The sequence below is a fragment of the Acyrthosiphon pisum genome, chromosome A1 (assembly GCF_005508785.2).
Source record: "Acyrthosiphon pisum isolate AL4f chromosome A1, pea_aphid_22Mar2018_4r6ur, whole genome shotgun sequence".
Lineage (NCBI taxonomy): Eukaryota > Metazoa > Arthropoda > Insecta > Hemiptera > Aphididae > Acyrthosiphon > Acyrthosiphon pisum.
The window spans coordinates 36,316,735-36,332,132 of record NC_042494.1 but is presented as its reverse complement, the minus strand read 5'-3'; the positions used below and the strand labels follow the sequence as shown (position 1 = coordinate 36,332,132).

The 15,398-nt window shown below is 27.4% G+C and overlaps 2 protein-coding genes across 3 annotated transcripts in view; one reads left to right on the top strand and one right to left on the bottom strand.

The window, feature by feature from the left end:
* LOC100162791 overlaps positions 1-3,669 on the top strand; it is a 9,031-nt gene extending 5,362 nt beyond the window's left edge. Inside the window, exons 5-6 of one of the 2 annotated variants that reach the window (XM_029486973.1) lie at positions 237-444; positions 3,046-3,669. In XM_029486973.1, coding sequence (XP_029342833.1) covers positions 237-444; positions 3,046-3,326 — 489 coding nt within the window. In that variant the 3' untranslated portion in view covers positions 3,327-3,669. The remainder of the gene's footprint in view (positions 1-236; positions 445-3,045) is intronic. The other variant, XM_001948421.5, reaches the window with a different exon arrangement.
* A 1,213-nt stretch (positions 3,670-4,882) lies between these two features.
* LOC100575549 lies at positions 4,883-11,554 on the bottom strand. Its single transcript, XM_003247454.4, has 4 exons — positions 10,872-11,554; positions 8,279-8,401; positions 7,723-7,967; positions 4,883-5,567 (listed from the first exon to the last, which is right to left on the bottom strand). The coding sequence occupies exons 1-4, from the start codon at positions 10,962-10,964 to the stop codon at positions 5,150-5,152; spliced, it is 879 nt and encodes a 292-aa protein (XP_003247502.1). The 5' UTR covers positions 10,965-11,554; the 3' UTR covers positions 4,883-5,149.
* Between the last annotated feature and the right edge of the window lie 3,844 nt (positions 11,555-15,398).

Genomic DNA, 15,398 nt, shown 5'->3' with positions numbered 1-15,398 from the left:
ATGAAACATTAATATCCATGTTTAATATGCCAAGGTATCTGTGTATGTTTTTTTTAAACATTTATAATTATTATCTTTCCATTATACCTATACATATTGGTTATAAAGATTCGAGAGAGGCCAGAATACAATTTTTAAATGACAATTTATTATTCAAACAAAAATGTACCTTTTTTATGACGCTTTTTTTATTCTGTATTTTTCATAATCTTAAAAAAAAATATATTTTATTTTAGTTGAATAACTGTGCTCAAGACTGGGCTAATCAAATGGTAAAATTAAAAATATTTGATCATAGAAAAGGTAACGTATACGGAGAAAATCTGTTCTCAAGTCTAGATTTCAATAACTTAGGTGAGCAAGCGGTTGATTCATGGTATAATGAAATAACCAAGTTCAACATCGCTGACGAAGAACCTGAATTGGGTGACAATATTGCAACACGTAAGTAATTAATTTGAAAATAACTTACAGATATATGTTTTTAGAACAAATGCATTTTACTAACTCCCTCACAATTTTCAATTTTTTTTTTAAAACGACTTATTGTTTTATACTTCAGATGATGATATACAATTTTTTTACCAGAAACTATTGTTTTAGAAGTTATAGCCTTCCAAAGTTTGTGATTTTACGTTATGTGCTTGCGCGCAACACTACTTGACTGCCACGCGCAACACCTATAACAAATTTTGGCTAAAATGCACTTAACTAACCCCCTCACCATTTGATGATATCATTGTGAATAAAGTAATTTATATATAACCTATTTACGTGGAAAATTGTTTTAAATGTTTAATCCTTAGCTATAAAAGTTGAACATTTTATACATTTTTAACAAAAAATAATAATTACATTTTAAATTTGATAAATTTTGTCAAAATTCGAACTTAAATGCTTATAAAAATAAAAATGTTTTAAAAATAAAAAATAAGAAAATACACACATCATTGTAAAATCAAAATCTAAAATTAACGAAAACCGTGAATTTTTACACTAAATCGGTTTTTGACAACATCGATTTTGATTTTTGCTGTAAGTACCTAATTCTAAAACATATGACCTGAAATTTTCACTGAATGTTTATATTAGCACTTTTTATACACGATAAAATTATCAAAATATTAGTATTTGTTTTGAACTGTTAACGACATTTTCAGTTTTTAATTTTTTCAGTTTTTTTTTCTATGAATGTCAATAAAATTTTATTGGTTGAGTAAAAAAAGCTTGACAATTCAATACAAGGATCTTAATATATTTTTACAATGACAATTGAAAAGTATTAAAAATCCAGTCACAATTTTTTTTTATAAGCATTTTAAGTTCAAATTTTGACAAAAGGCGTAAAAATCATGAAAATGTTGAAATTATTTTGAGTTAGGTACAAATTTCTAAAAAATTTTTTTTTAAATCTCAGATTTTAAAATATAATACAAATTTCCTTATAAAGTTATCTATACTTTTATCAAAGAAAAAATTGCATAAGAAAGTTAAATTAAATTTTTATGTGCATTTGAAGTTTAAAATTTTACAACATTGAATTTCCTTATTTTTGTTCTTTTGGGCTGTTAACGGACAGTTTCAAATTTCAATTTTTTTTTAGTTTTTTTTTCTATAAATATCAATAAAATGTTATTTGTTGGGCCAAAAAGCGTCAAAATTTAATACAAGTATCCTGATATAATATTGCTTAAACAATAGTTGAAAAATATTAAAAATGCATTGGTACAATTTTTTTTTTATAAGCATTTAAAGTTTGATTTTTTAATATTTATCAAATTTAAAATTAAAACATAATTTTGTAGTTAAACATTTATATTACGTTCGACTTGTACAGCTAAGGATTCAAAACTTACAATAAAGTTCTACGTAAGTAGATTATTCTGCAACCAAAAAATCTCAAAAATATAAAAACACAATTTTTTTTTATAGTCATTTTATGTTCAAATTTGGAGGAAATTACATATTAAATAACCAAGAATAACTATTTTAGTTATTTTTTTAAATTTTCTTATAGTATATTCAACTTACCACCTACCGTATTAATAATACTTAATAAGTAATAACAAATATATAAATATAATATAAATTGTCCACACTCCACACTGTTAAACCGTCACCGCTCACTGCTCAGAATCGTTTTTTGTATACAATGATATTATATTATCATAGAAGTTATAGCCTTCCAAATTTTGCTATTTTACGCAATGCTACTGGACTGCTACGCATATCGCCTATACCAAATTTTGATTTTGTCTACCTGAAGATAATGACTTTTCGACAACATTATTTAATTTCGAGGCCTATCCAAGGTTACAACAAATTTATACAACAAATTTAAGGATATTTTCGATTTTTTGTCCGAGCGCAGCGCAGTGAGCGAGTAGCACGCGGGCATCACTTTTTTTGCAACAATTCAGCTGATGAAAAAATGTAGCATAATGAGTATTTATGGGTATAATAATATAAACTGAAAACTTCGATTAGCTATAACTTCAAAACTAAGTTCGTGCGCCAAATTCTGGTTTTACCAACATTTTTTTAAAGAAAAAATAACTGTCCCACAACTAGTTAAAATAGGTACTTAAAAAAAATAATTTAAATTTGGGAATAAATGCAGTTTAGCTCCCAAGCAATTTTTGAAATTACAATCAAATATAGCAGGCAAAACCACATATTTTGCAAAAAAAAAATTTTTAAAAAAACCACTTGAGAGTTTAACTGCATCCGTTCCGAAAAATGTTTTACAATATATTTATCATTCAACTTAAAATCATCATTATTGAATCAATTTTTATAACAATAAAGTAGTTGATAATAATATTTCTATTGATTTATACATTATAACATACTAACATAGTGTAAGGTACCTCACACCTCTATAGTCTATAGCCTATATTATTATAACCTTTGTTTACTTAATTTTCGTAAAAATTAAACACCATGTGTGGGTGTGTGGCAAGTGTCCGTGTTAAAATATTTCAGTTGATAAGGTCTTTAAAAAAAAGTATATAGATAACTTAGGTATTATATTTTAAATTTTAGATCATATGACACAATTACTATGGAAATCATCAACTAAATTGGGTGTTGGTGTTTCAAAAAGTTCGAATGGTATGTACAATGTTGTGGCAAATTACGATCCCAGCGGAAATGTGAGAGGTTTTTTCAAAGACAATTTGCCCGAAATCAAACAAGAAGACATTGAAGAGGCGATGGATTCACATAATTCACAAACGATATCGGAACCAAAATCAATAAGTTGGTCTTCGAGTTCAATACCTCCATTAGAATCAGAATGGCAATACGAGCCATATTACAATTAGGATTGTTAGGTATATCTATCTAACAGCAACGGAAACTTTCTAAAATAGTCGGAACCAGAATTATACATAATATAATAATATTGTAATTTTATTAAAATATATAGTACCAATTTAAATGCCTTCATTTAAAATTATAAATTGTGAACATTTACAACTTATTGTTAAACAATAAAAATTGTGTTGTTAGTTGTCAGAGTATCAGAGTTATTGAAACTCTAAATAACTTCATAACTCATAAATATTCATAACGTAATCATTTATCACTTATCAGTATAGGTACTTATATTTTTGTTGAGAACAGTCAAGGTATATATTTATGAGTAATTAAACATTGATTTTTTAATTTAAATTATGTATTATTTAAATGGTTTGATTATCTATAAGAACTACTTAGAACCCAAACCATTTTTCAATTCTATAAATGGAAGTTTAAAACTTTAAAAGCAGTATTGTGAGCTTATTATTTGTTATTATAGTTCATTCAATGATATTTGAAACTAGCCTACAGGCTATAATTGTATATTTGTATTAGTCAATACACTTTGATAATGGATACATTTTAGATGCTGAGCGGACCTGAACGTATTGATTGTACAATGGTGTGTTGCTTTTTTTTGTCTGGATACCCTTTTTATATTAGAAAAAATGATTCAATCTTTAACTTCAATATGTATTCTGGTAAGAAGTGAATCCAGATGGTCTTCTGGGGGTTCAAAAGTGAAATATTATTGCATATTATTGTATATCTATACTAAAATTAAAAAGCTAAAGAGTTTGTATGTTTGAATGCGCTTATCTCAGGAACTATCGGACCGATTTCAATGAAAGTTATAAGAATAGAAGGAAGTATCGTTGAGACTCAGATGGTTTGGTTAGCTTCTTTCAATCCCTTTAAGTTACAATAGTAAGTTACTATATAGTTACTATATATAGGTGGCTCACACAGGAATTTAGTTTTGGATAGCAAAAATCGAATAATATTTTGTTTAAACTTTATATAAAGGTAGGTACACAAATACTTATTACAGTCAATGTTAAAATGCTTGTGGCATAGGTATCCCCCCCCTCCAAACAATACACATATATATATTTATAGTATTTTCCATTACGTCTAGACAACTTATATAATAACATCAGTACGAGATGATAATCTATTTCTTATAGATGTTTGAGTCAGGAATTCATGGTACTTGGCGATATTAGATTTAACGCTGTAAAATGTCTACCCTAGGTTTAGTTTATTAATAAATATTATTATATTATAGTGAAATCATAAACATATTAGAGGATTATGTTCATGAGTGAAAAAAAAGGGAATCACAGCATGATATTTTTGTTTTTATTTATTCTTCGTACCGTAATCAATACAACAACTCTGAAGACATTTTAAATAAACAAGTCCAATTGTATATGAATAATTAAAAATATAAATTTATACTTTAGATAAATTCTATTATGTAATCTTATAAATAATAATTATAAATAAATTTGTTTTTAAATATTTCTTATGGAATAACCAGGATAGTGTTTAACACTTTTAAATCGGACATATTAGTATAATAGTATAATGTATTAGGTATATCCGTATTATGGGATATTTACAGATTTAATATGAAATTAATTTATTATCATTAAAAAAAAAAAAAAAAATGATTTTCATTATTCTTTTATCTTTATAATTTTAGCAGTTTCTGCATAGATCGTCATTGTTTCCGCTATGGTGATCTCTTCTTACTTAGCGGAATTCGAACGTTTCATTAAATGAATAGTATTTAGTTTGAATCCAATCGTTGGGGTAAATGCCAAGGTAATTGTCCCGGTATTTATGGCCCAGAAGTATCCGGGTCTTCGACTACTACGTATGGTAATGGCGTTGAATGTTTAACATAGCCAACGTTCTTAAACAAGCCCAATGAAACTTTGTTCTTTTCATTGATAAGTGCATGAGGAGAGACGCCATTCTCACCCATTACCTTTGTTACTGCCAACACAATCAGCTTACCAAATCCACGTCCTCTGTAATCTGGCTGAACTATCAAAGTACTAAGACCTCCGTAACTGCCACACATGGCCCACGCCAATAGCTCACCATTATGCCGGTTGAAAACACCTAAACCAATGTTGAGCCTTACTGTATCCCAAAGGTCGGACTTGGGGTAAACGTCGCTGTGACTCCATAGCGAATAAATAAAGTCTATATGATCCACGCTCAATTGGTCGATAAAAACGTCTTCTGGAATCCTAGAAACAAAAATAATTTATAGATAACCGAGTTTGAATTGAGAAATTAAAATTCATATTATAATGAAGTACATTTATTATTTTTTAAAAACTGATAAGTTTCCTCTTTTTTTATATTATACCTATTGTTTTTTTTATAATATTCTGTAAAAGAAATATAAAAGTTTTTTTTTTATCTTATCTTAAATTTAATGGATTGTTAAAATGACCTTGCATCCATTATAATATTATACTCTTAATCAATAATTATAACTGTTATAAATTACAATTCATAACCAGAACTCGAAAATTAAACATTTATAAGTACATATTTTTTTTATAAAACACAGAGACTTATTGCCTAGACACAACAATTTAACAGATTAACTGTTTAATATAAATAATTTGGGGATTTTCTTACTTTGGATTTGTATTTTATATATTATTTTCCATTTTTTATTTTTTTTCACAGTTGAATATAATTTCATTAAAAAAGCGTAAAAAAATATAATATTATTGCATAGTCGGCAGTCGTATACTAGACTCATACTCATCCCAGATTATTAATCATCGACCTATGAAGTTTGATAATTGTTAAAATATAATACATAGATTATAATTTATAAGTTTAAAATATAAATTCAATAATTATTGAACCTTCGTATAAATTTATTGTCCGTAGTTTATAGGTTTTTTTTCATATCTATCCAACTACTAAAATTAAAAAATAAGCTCACATTTAAGTGATTTTAAGCGCATTAAGTCAATACCTGGTTAATATTCATATATAGTATAATTTATAGAAAAATAGAAAATGGATTTATTACTATTAAATTAGAACCACTATTAATATCACGATCTTAGAATTTATATCACAGATTATTTAATCTAAGCCCATTATGTTTATAATATTGTAGTTAGGGACTCTCATAAATATTATTTGTTAATAGAACTTTAGAAATATTTAACAACAATACTTTAGTATTTAATTGTTTCTATCCATTTGCTAATGTTTCACACTTCAGTTAAATATGTCTACTCATGTTGATTAAAGGTAAAAATGATTGATGTTTTAACACGCTAAATATATAAAAAATATTAATTTTTTATGTGTTATATGGTTATACGTGTAGTTTAAAGGTTGAATTCTTGCTGATAATTTACTGTACATTTATTTTAGCTGTATTTAGTATAACATTTTAGCAACAAAATAAAAAACTACAATGTTGTACACAAATAAAAATTATGGAAAATCTTTTAACTAAATATTTAAAAAGTTTCAAAATCCTAGTAGGTATACACATATTATATAATACCAGTGAACTTAATATAACTGAACATGAAAATTTTGAACTGGGTTAAGATGCTTGTTGTCACTGTCTTTCGAATGTGCAACATTCTTGTAAAAACTACCTATTTTGAGTCCTTAAGTAAGATTATCATATTGAAAAATGTTATAATTTATCAATACAGATTTGAATTCAGCGTGAGTCATGAGATCACTTATTCCAATTTGAAATCAATTAAATGTAATATAATAGCCAGATCGATATCATGTATACTTCACGCTAAATTAATATCTGTTTTTGTAATATTAATCGCTTCATTAATTGTTTAGTGTAGCTGTTGCAAAAATTTTTATAACTTAAATAAAAATTAACATTATTGACTAAGTACATTCCGTCCTTTCGCTATATGTATATACATATGTAACCACTTTAAAATGGCATCAATACAGTTACATTTTAATGTGCACATATTTAGGCAAACAATTATAATACAGTATTATTATCTTAATAAATCTATTAGATAAAACATTTATCACGTAGGTATACGTCCAAAATAGATAATATAAAAATAAATAAAAACGTGCGCAAAAGATTAAAATCACGAGCCAAATTATACTATGCATTAGTATAATAGTACTTATATTAGTATTTAGTATCTATAGATTCTAAATAGGTACGCAATTGTGTATAATATCGTGTATATATACTCACAAGTTAAAAATTGAACTCTGGCTATCATGTAAATATTTAAAAAATGTAACTAACAATAAGTTTCGAGGTCAAAGATCATATAATATAATTCAAATATTTTGATTATGTTACGTATACATATAGTACAGTAATACATTTAATAGGTATGTAGATAGTAGATTAATATCATATCTTACTCATAATCTAATCTGGCGGCTACATCGGCTGGCATCCACTTAAGCACAGCATTTGAGTATAGTTTACTCTTCAATCCCTTTTCCTCAATCATCGTTTCCACGATGGCCTTCATCCTGAACGGTATAGCTTGGAACAGCGGTTTCTTCTGCCAGTTGATGTACTCAGTGCTAAACAGCATCCTTCGGAATTGTTCTTCGTTTCCCGGGCAAGTGTATGTAACTACGACGTCTGGATATTCTTCTTCCTGAAATTAATATTACTGTGCAATTCGTATAATGTATCTTCCAGCGTCATGAATGAAAAAAATCCTAGAATTAAAAAAAGATTCTTAAAAATAACATCAACAATCAGATGTTTGGCCGTGGTAATAATCTAAAACATCCGAACCTTCAGTGTAGATCACATTAAAAAATCATAACAATTTATACAGCTTATAAAACAAACACTTGTAACCAATAAGTACTTTTTAAGTTTTGCTGCATAAAAATAAAATGGTCATCACATGGAAATTTTTCTTATTAACATTCAACGAATATATTTACTATTCGTACTTACGGGTCGTGATAAAATCCCAATAAATGTTCCATTCTCAACGTCATTAGAAATGTAGTATAATTTGTAACTCGATGCCGAATTTTTTCGCATCCATTGAAATGCATTTTTGATGAAATAATATGCCTGAAAATTTAAAAATATAAATTAATAATTATTTCCGAAAAAGTTCTTATAATATTAAATAATCTTTTTATTGTTATGTATATTATACAATTGAGTATACCATAAGTAAACTACGTAGTTTAATTAGGAAGTTAAATTTATTTTTTTTATTTTTTATTTACTCATAGTAAATACTCTAAGACAGTTGAACTGAATGAAAAAATTTTAACCATGGCCTTTGCACTTGACAGTTGAATCACAATCTTAAAACAATTTCAATAGATAACACGGAAATTAATTTAGACATAAAATAAGCTATATAGTTACATGTTTTGCAATCTTGTACGTTGATATGTCTAGTTGGCACCTAAAGGTACAATGAAGGCTTTATTTTTCGGGCTAAAGGCTAAGATGATACCCAGACAGCAATTTTTTGTTTAATAATATTATTATAACATTATAATAACGAATAATATTAGTATAACGTTATTATAATACTATTATAATATTATCATTACAAAATGCTGTCTGGGTAAGGAAAAACTATCAACAACCGTCAACCATCAGGCAACAACAGTTTAAAACTTTAAAATTGTAAAGATATCTTAGCAACCGTTATGCTATTTTACTAAAGTACTGTTCAGAATCTAATTTTTCCAACGAAATTATTATTGTTATTGCTTTCTAAATTATAATTATAATTAATTAATTATGCCGAAGTATCTACACGGCTACACGAATACGGAATAAATACTGATGCCAAACACTTGATTTTGCTTTATATCTAGATAGAAAGGCTTATTTTGTATCTATATTACTTTGAATAGAAGCTTATATTAATTTATGTACTTGTAATTTATCTACATTAATTTTAAATAATTTTGTTGTGTATTATTTAGTAGGTATTAATTGTGTTTTGCTTATTTGTAACAATTAACAAGGAAGTAATTGAATCAAATATAGCCATGCTATTTGTTTATATAGTATGCATTACATACAATTTATTGGACCTTTAATTTAACAATCTAATTACAACTATATGTATTTATAATTGAAATTTCTTTCCGGTTATAAATAAAGTGGCTCAAGTGTTGATCTATAAATATCTAAGTGTAAACACTGCAAACTATACACTGTGTTTACTGTAGTAAATTATACGAATAGATGATTAAAAAATAATAAAAATATGAACTATTTTTTATAATGACATTTAAATAATATTAGGTACAAAATTGAAAATAAAATATAGAGTTTAAGCCTTTGAGGTACTTTATTAATATATTGTAAGTACTTATTATGTAAGTATATAAGTAAAACCTAATTTAATCAAATAAAAAAAAAAATTAATACAATTATTTACACACGTCATATATGTGTGTACCTATATGTAAAGTTGTAATTTGTATCAAGACACCATAGTGCCACTACTTATTGGGCGATAGAATAAATATAAGTAAGTACCTCCCTATTAAACTTTGTCAAAGAATAGTTTGTAAAAGTTTAAAACAAATACAAATTACCTAATAATAATTTTAACACACATATTATTATATATTTACTCTAATAAAAATAATAAGTACTTGCTGTTTTTATTTTTAAAAAAATCAGAATAATATTATTATTTTTTGATAATCACTAAAGTTTATTTTAAGCTGCCTGTGTAGTGTGTACACGTGTGCCGCGTGTATGTGACAGTGTGGCACATTGTCTAATCGATAAAAAGTAAAAACGTTGCACCGTCATCATATAAATTTGGTACCTAATAATTATATTATATAGGCCCAACTATGAATAAAAACTGTGGTAACTACTGAAACAGAATGATAAACTTACAACGTCAAATTAAATGAATCCTTTAGTCATCATAATTTACCTGCTTAAAAAATACACAATTACATATGTGCGCTGGTCATCAGTATTTTATTATATAGTTAGGTACCTATCTACAATATGTATACTTACTTCTAACATATGTATATGTACTTTTACTTAAACTAAATAATTCAATATAGAATACATATATATCGTAAATTCGTGATATTTATACTTTAATTTTTCATACTCTTTATTATCTCATAATTCGTATATAATAATATACATTATATAAATATTAAATATGTGTCTGTAACTATTATAACTCGTAATCTAACATAGATGCACTTGTCTGTATTTATATACCTACGGTTTTACTAAAATTTAGGCAACCTATATTATTTTAATATAAAGGGTCCAAACACTGCATGGAAATCCTGTAAACTGCACCAGTAGATAAATCATCTTAATGAATTTTGATTTTAAATCTAAAAGTTATATTATCTTTCATGAAGTTCCATCAATGGAATGGATGGCTTCACTCGTATTTTATAATATTTTACTTATTCTATATTAACCTTATAAACATAATTTATGTTTAGGTAGTATTATAAAAATATATTTACAGATTGTAACTACAACACTAATATTTTTTTTTTTTTTAATAAATTATACTCACGTGAATACAGTTCGGCCAATCGCGTTTCAATACTTGTTCGCAGAAATATTCCATTATTGCTTCGGGCATTTCTTCGAGAACTTCGCTCCTCATGATGATGCTAGTGTATTCTTTATCGACGTAGTTAAGTAATAATATATAATATCGTGAGATGAATCTAACGATTGGGCGCACGATGGTGTATATAGGAAATATTATATTTACTATATACGGCTACTAAACCGGTGTAGATGAATTCCAAATGTAAACTAGTTTGTAGGTTTAGCTGATAGAGTAGTAGGCACGAGTGTATCGGACGACCAGTAAAATGTAAAATGGACGGTGCAGCAGTAGTTCACGGACCCAAGTGTTTAATGTTCACGAAAAATACAAAGCTCGTGTGCGTGCGTGTGTGTGTCTGTGTCTGTGTCTGTGTCTGTGTCTGTGTCCGTGTGTGTCTGTGCCTGTGTCTGTGTGTCTGTGTGTGTGTGTTTGTGTGCTGTTGTGGGGTGGTGGAGGTGGTGGCGGTGGTGCTGTGTGCACGCCTCGGAAGGAATCTGTGACCCTATTGCCGCCGTTAATATTGTGGTGGGGGGAGTCCCGACGTGATCCGCTACAGCGGTAGCTGTAGGTTTTCTGCCAAATGGCCCGAGTGACGCGTATATTATACTTACATACAGTACTCTCCGACGAGGTTATAATATTATCCGAGGCTGAACAATACGTAGGCAGTCGATGTGACTTCCACGCGTAGTAACTCTGCAGGGTATGCATTTACCAAACGGAAATTTGCCGTAGGTTCACGCATACGTTATTTTTCGAGCCCTTTTTGGACAGACTTGGCAAGCTCAATTGAGTTACTTGAACGATTGAAGGCTAACAGTTAATACTGCGACGGTCGACAATCAGCGATAATGCATAGGTACATTTCTCACCATATGTCGATTAGGTATACAACAGTATGTAGTAAGAAAATAAAAAAATAATAATGAAAATATTATTATTATTTATCACCGGCGTGGGCGATCGCTCAATTATTTACGTTTTGGTTAGGACGTCATACACGTTTGTGGTTGACATAATGTGCATGACACCGTATATGTTATGGTATAACGGCACATTTTACGTTCAGTAGAATCCATTTTACTCTGTTAATTTTAATTGACTTATTATCAAGTTTAAAGATAAGAATATTATCAAGGGCCCTCATTTATAATGGTAAAGTAAGTTAAAATTGTAATTTTTTTGTAAATTTTAAAATGCCTAAGTGCTCATGGTTAGATTTTTCGTTAAAGTATCAAAAATAGTTTACTACGTGCCATGGGCGAGGGGCCTTGGAAAATATTTTATTTTTACCTTTATAAATTTGATAATAGATGAATTTATTCTATTAATAAAAATAACAGAGTAAAGGGATTCTTCTGAATGTACAATTTTCTGTGTTATATATTATTAATCCTCTTAAATAAATAATATTATATTATTTCGTTATTTAAAATTGTATATCCTATGACACCCAGATAGTTAATTATACCAACATGGTAAAATATTGTTCATAGGCAGGTATATCAAAAATAAAAAAAGTTTTAAATACCTTCCTTTAGTTTTTTGGTGAGTATTTAATTTTTTTATTAAATTACTTAACCTAGTATATTGATATAATTGTCAGTATATTTTGGTCGTATTTATGCTATTTATAATCATACACTTTCTACTTTTTTTGTTTTTTTTTTTTAAATTTATTCTTAATACATTATTGTTTTTGAATACAAATGATTGAAATTTTAATTTTAAGTTCTTCATAAGTTGTTTTACCAGAAACCTAAAAATTTCAAAATACAAATACACAATTTTTTTTTATAGGTGATATATTTCTAGTTAAAATTATGATATGATGTTTAGGCCCAGCATTTTGGCGTATATTTATTTTATAGTATTAACATTAGTGTATGATACTATATAGTCTATATTGTAATGATGTATATGCCTATAGGTTATAATATATATATATATTATAATATGCGTCGGAAATTGACTAAATAATATAATAAATAATAATTTATCCAGTAAGCATTATTATTTAGTTTATTATGTCTATAGTCTATACTGACTATATACTCTATTTAATATATTAGGTACCTATCACCTATGTTTATGGTTTGTATAACGGTGTCAAACATCCGCCGTGGTTTGTTCTAACTTCTATTACCTCCTCCACCCAACCATTAAAGTATTTTTAAAAACATTAAGTACATGGAACAAAAAAAAACAAAATGTAATATCAAAAGCATTGCATAACAATTAATTTCGAATAAGCAATAAATCAAAAAAAAAATGTTTGCAAGTTTAATGAAATTTTTTTTATATTTATATTATCCATGTATAATATATTCAACATCAGCTTTAACCATCCATAAAAGTCAGTATTGTATAGAAGAAATTCAGTTTGTTTTTTCGAAATTTGAGATGTCTGAATTAGACTTTTCTATAGCTAACCGTGTTAATTTATCCACTACATCTATGTCATCAATCCATAATCGTTAAAAATTTACGCATACAATGACATTAGATACACTCTGTATACATATATAGGTATAATAAATGATTTTCTTTACTCCAATTGCTATTTGTCACTTACGTATCTTATTAATTTACTGTTTGTATACAATATCCTATACATCATATATAATTGTGAATTATATTTTGATATTTCAAATATAATATTTAAAACAAAAGAAAACAAATACAATTTTACATTATGATTTCCTTACAGCGAATACATTTTTTTATATAACATTTTTATTAGGTACTAGATGAGTCCACGCAGTTTGTTGACCATAAAAAAATAAAACTGTACCTAGTGTTCACCTTGCTGCAGTAAGTGCAACTCAGCCACCTTCGTAGGTAATGTGTGACAATTCTATTTGATGCGCATGCTTGTACCTGATCTGCTCGATTAACCAATTGCAACCAATATAGGAAAAAAAATACTGTTAAGACATTTCTACTTATTATTTCTTTTATAACTAATAGTAACCATTTATAAACGAAAATTTCCATCGTAAATCTCAAAATTCCTGTTTGAACACCTCCCCGGGTTGGACCTACTGGGTCCAATTGTAAAGGGAACCACTCAAACATTAATGTCATCAAAATCGGGCCTGCAGTTTAGGAATGTCTTAAGTACATAATATCCAGGCAAACATTCATTTTTAAATATTATATAGATTTAGATTTGATATTTCTTAATCGTTTATGTTGCCTATCGTTACCAATTGGCTATTACTTAAATATAATAGGTGTGAATAACTAAATTTGAAACCATTTCAATTTTGCTCATTTATTAATACAATCGTTTGTTATTAATTCATGCTTTGTCCGTGGTTGATTTCCAGGTAGATTAATTTATTACCTACCCAAAATGTTTTAGGTTTTATAAATAACCTTAAGTACACAATATAAGCCAGGTGATTCATTTAATTAACGTGAACATAAATTATATTTTTATACAAAAACAATTAATGTTTTTGAAAATATATTTTTTTTTTTTAACTTCGTTGTTATAAAAAAAGATTTTTTACTATTTTTGTTGTTATTAAGTTTTTACTTTTTTGAATACAACAACATACATTTTTAACATCATATTATGACGACTGACGTAGAATATTATTTGGAGTATTTGGATAGATATATAAAACTAAAAAACCAAGTATATCGAACGAGAAGTTAGTTATTAGTATTTAAAGTTAATATATGAGCAGAGTAATGGACTAATTTTTTATTGAGTACCTACCCATGTAGCCCTGTTTTGTCTATTCTTATTCGCTCATATATAAACTTTTAATATATATAACTCACAATTCATAAACTATTTGTCTAAAATTCGGTTTCTAATACTCCAAAAAATAATTTGCTTTGAAATGAGGATTTAAAAATGTGTTGTCAGAGATAAGGTAAACATCTCTAAAATATTGTCATTGTTATTACCTATCATATTTTTATTTTCATAAATTCTATAAACAAGAGCATACCTACCTATATATTCATAAAAGGTAATGCAAAAATCACGGGTAATAATTAGTGATACTTATATCTATTTAGTTTAAGGTATATTTAAAGTTTGTAATTGTGTCACACGTCAATGATCTGTTACAGTAATACAAACAATATAGCTATAGTAGGTAGGTATACCAAATAGATATCCATGATGTATATAATATATACCCCTATACAGTGGTTACTAAAAAAAAGTAATTACTATAATATACATAGGCGCAAATAGCCCAATTTTTTTTGGGGGGGGGGACTTGAGTCCCCTTTCCTATATTTTCTAAAAACTTTATATGCTTAGAACTTAGTCCTGACCTTTGAATTGGGGGACCAGGCAGAAATGTTGAGGGACTATGTCCCCATAAACCGTCTCACCACTATTTGCACCAATGATAATATATTATATGATATTCAGTGATTGTTGTTTTATAATATATTAAGAGGACGTGATACCCGCATGTGTTGTCTCCGTCTTACAAGTGCATAACATAGCAAATT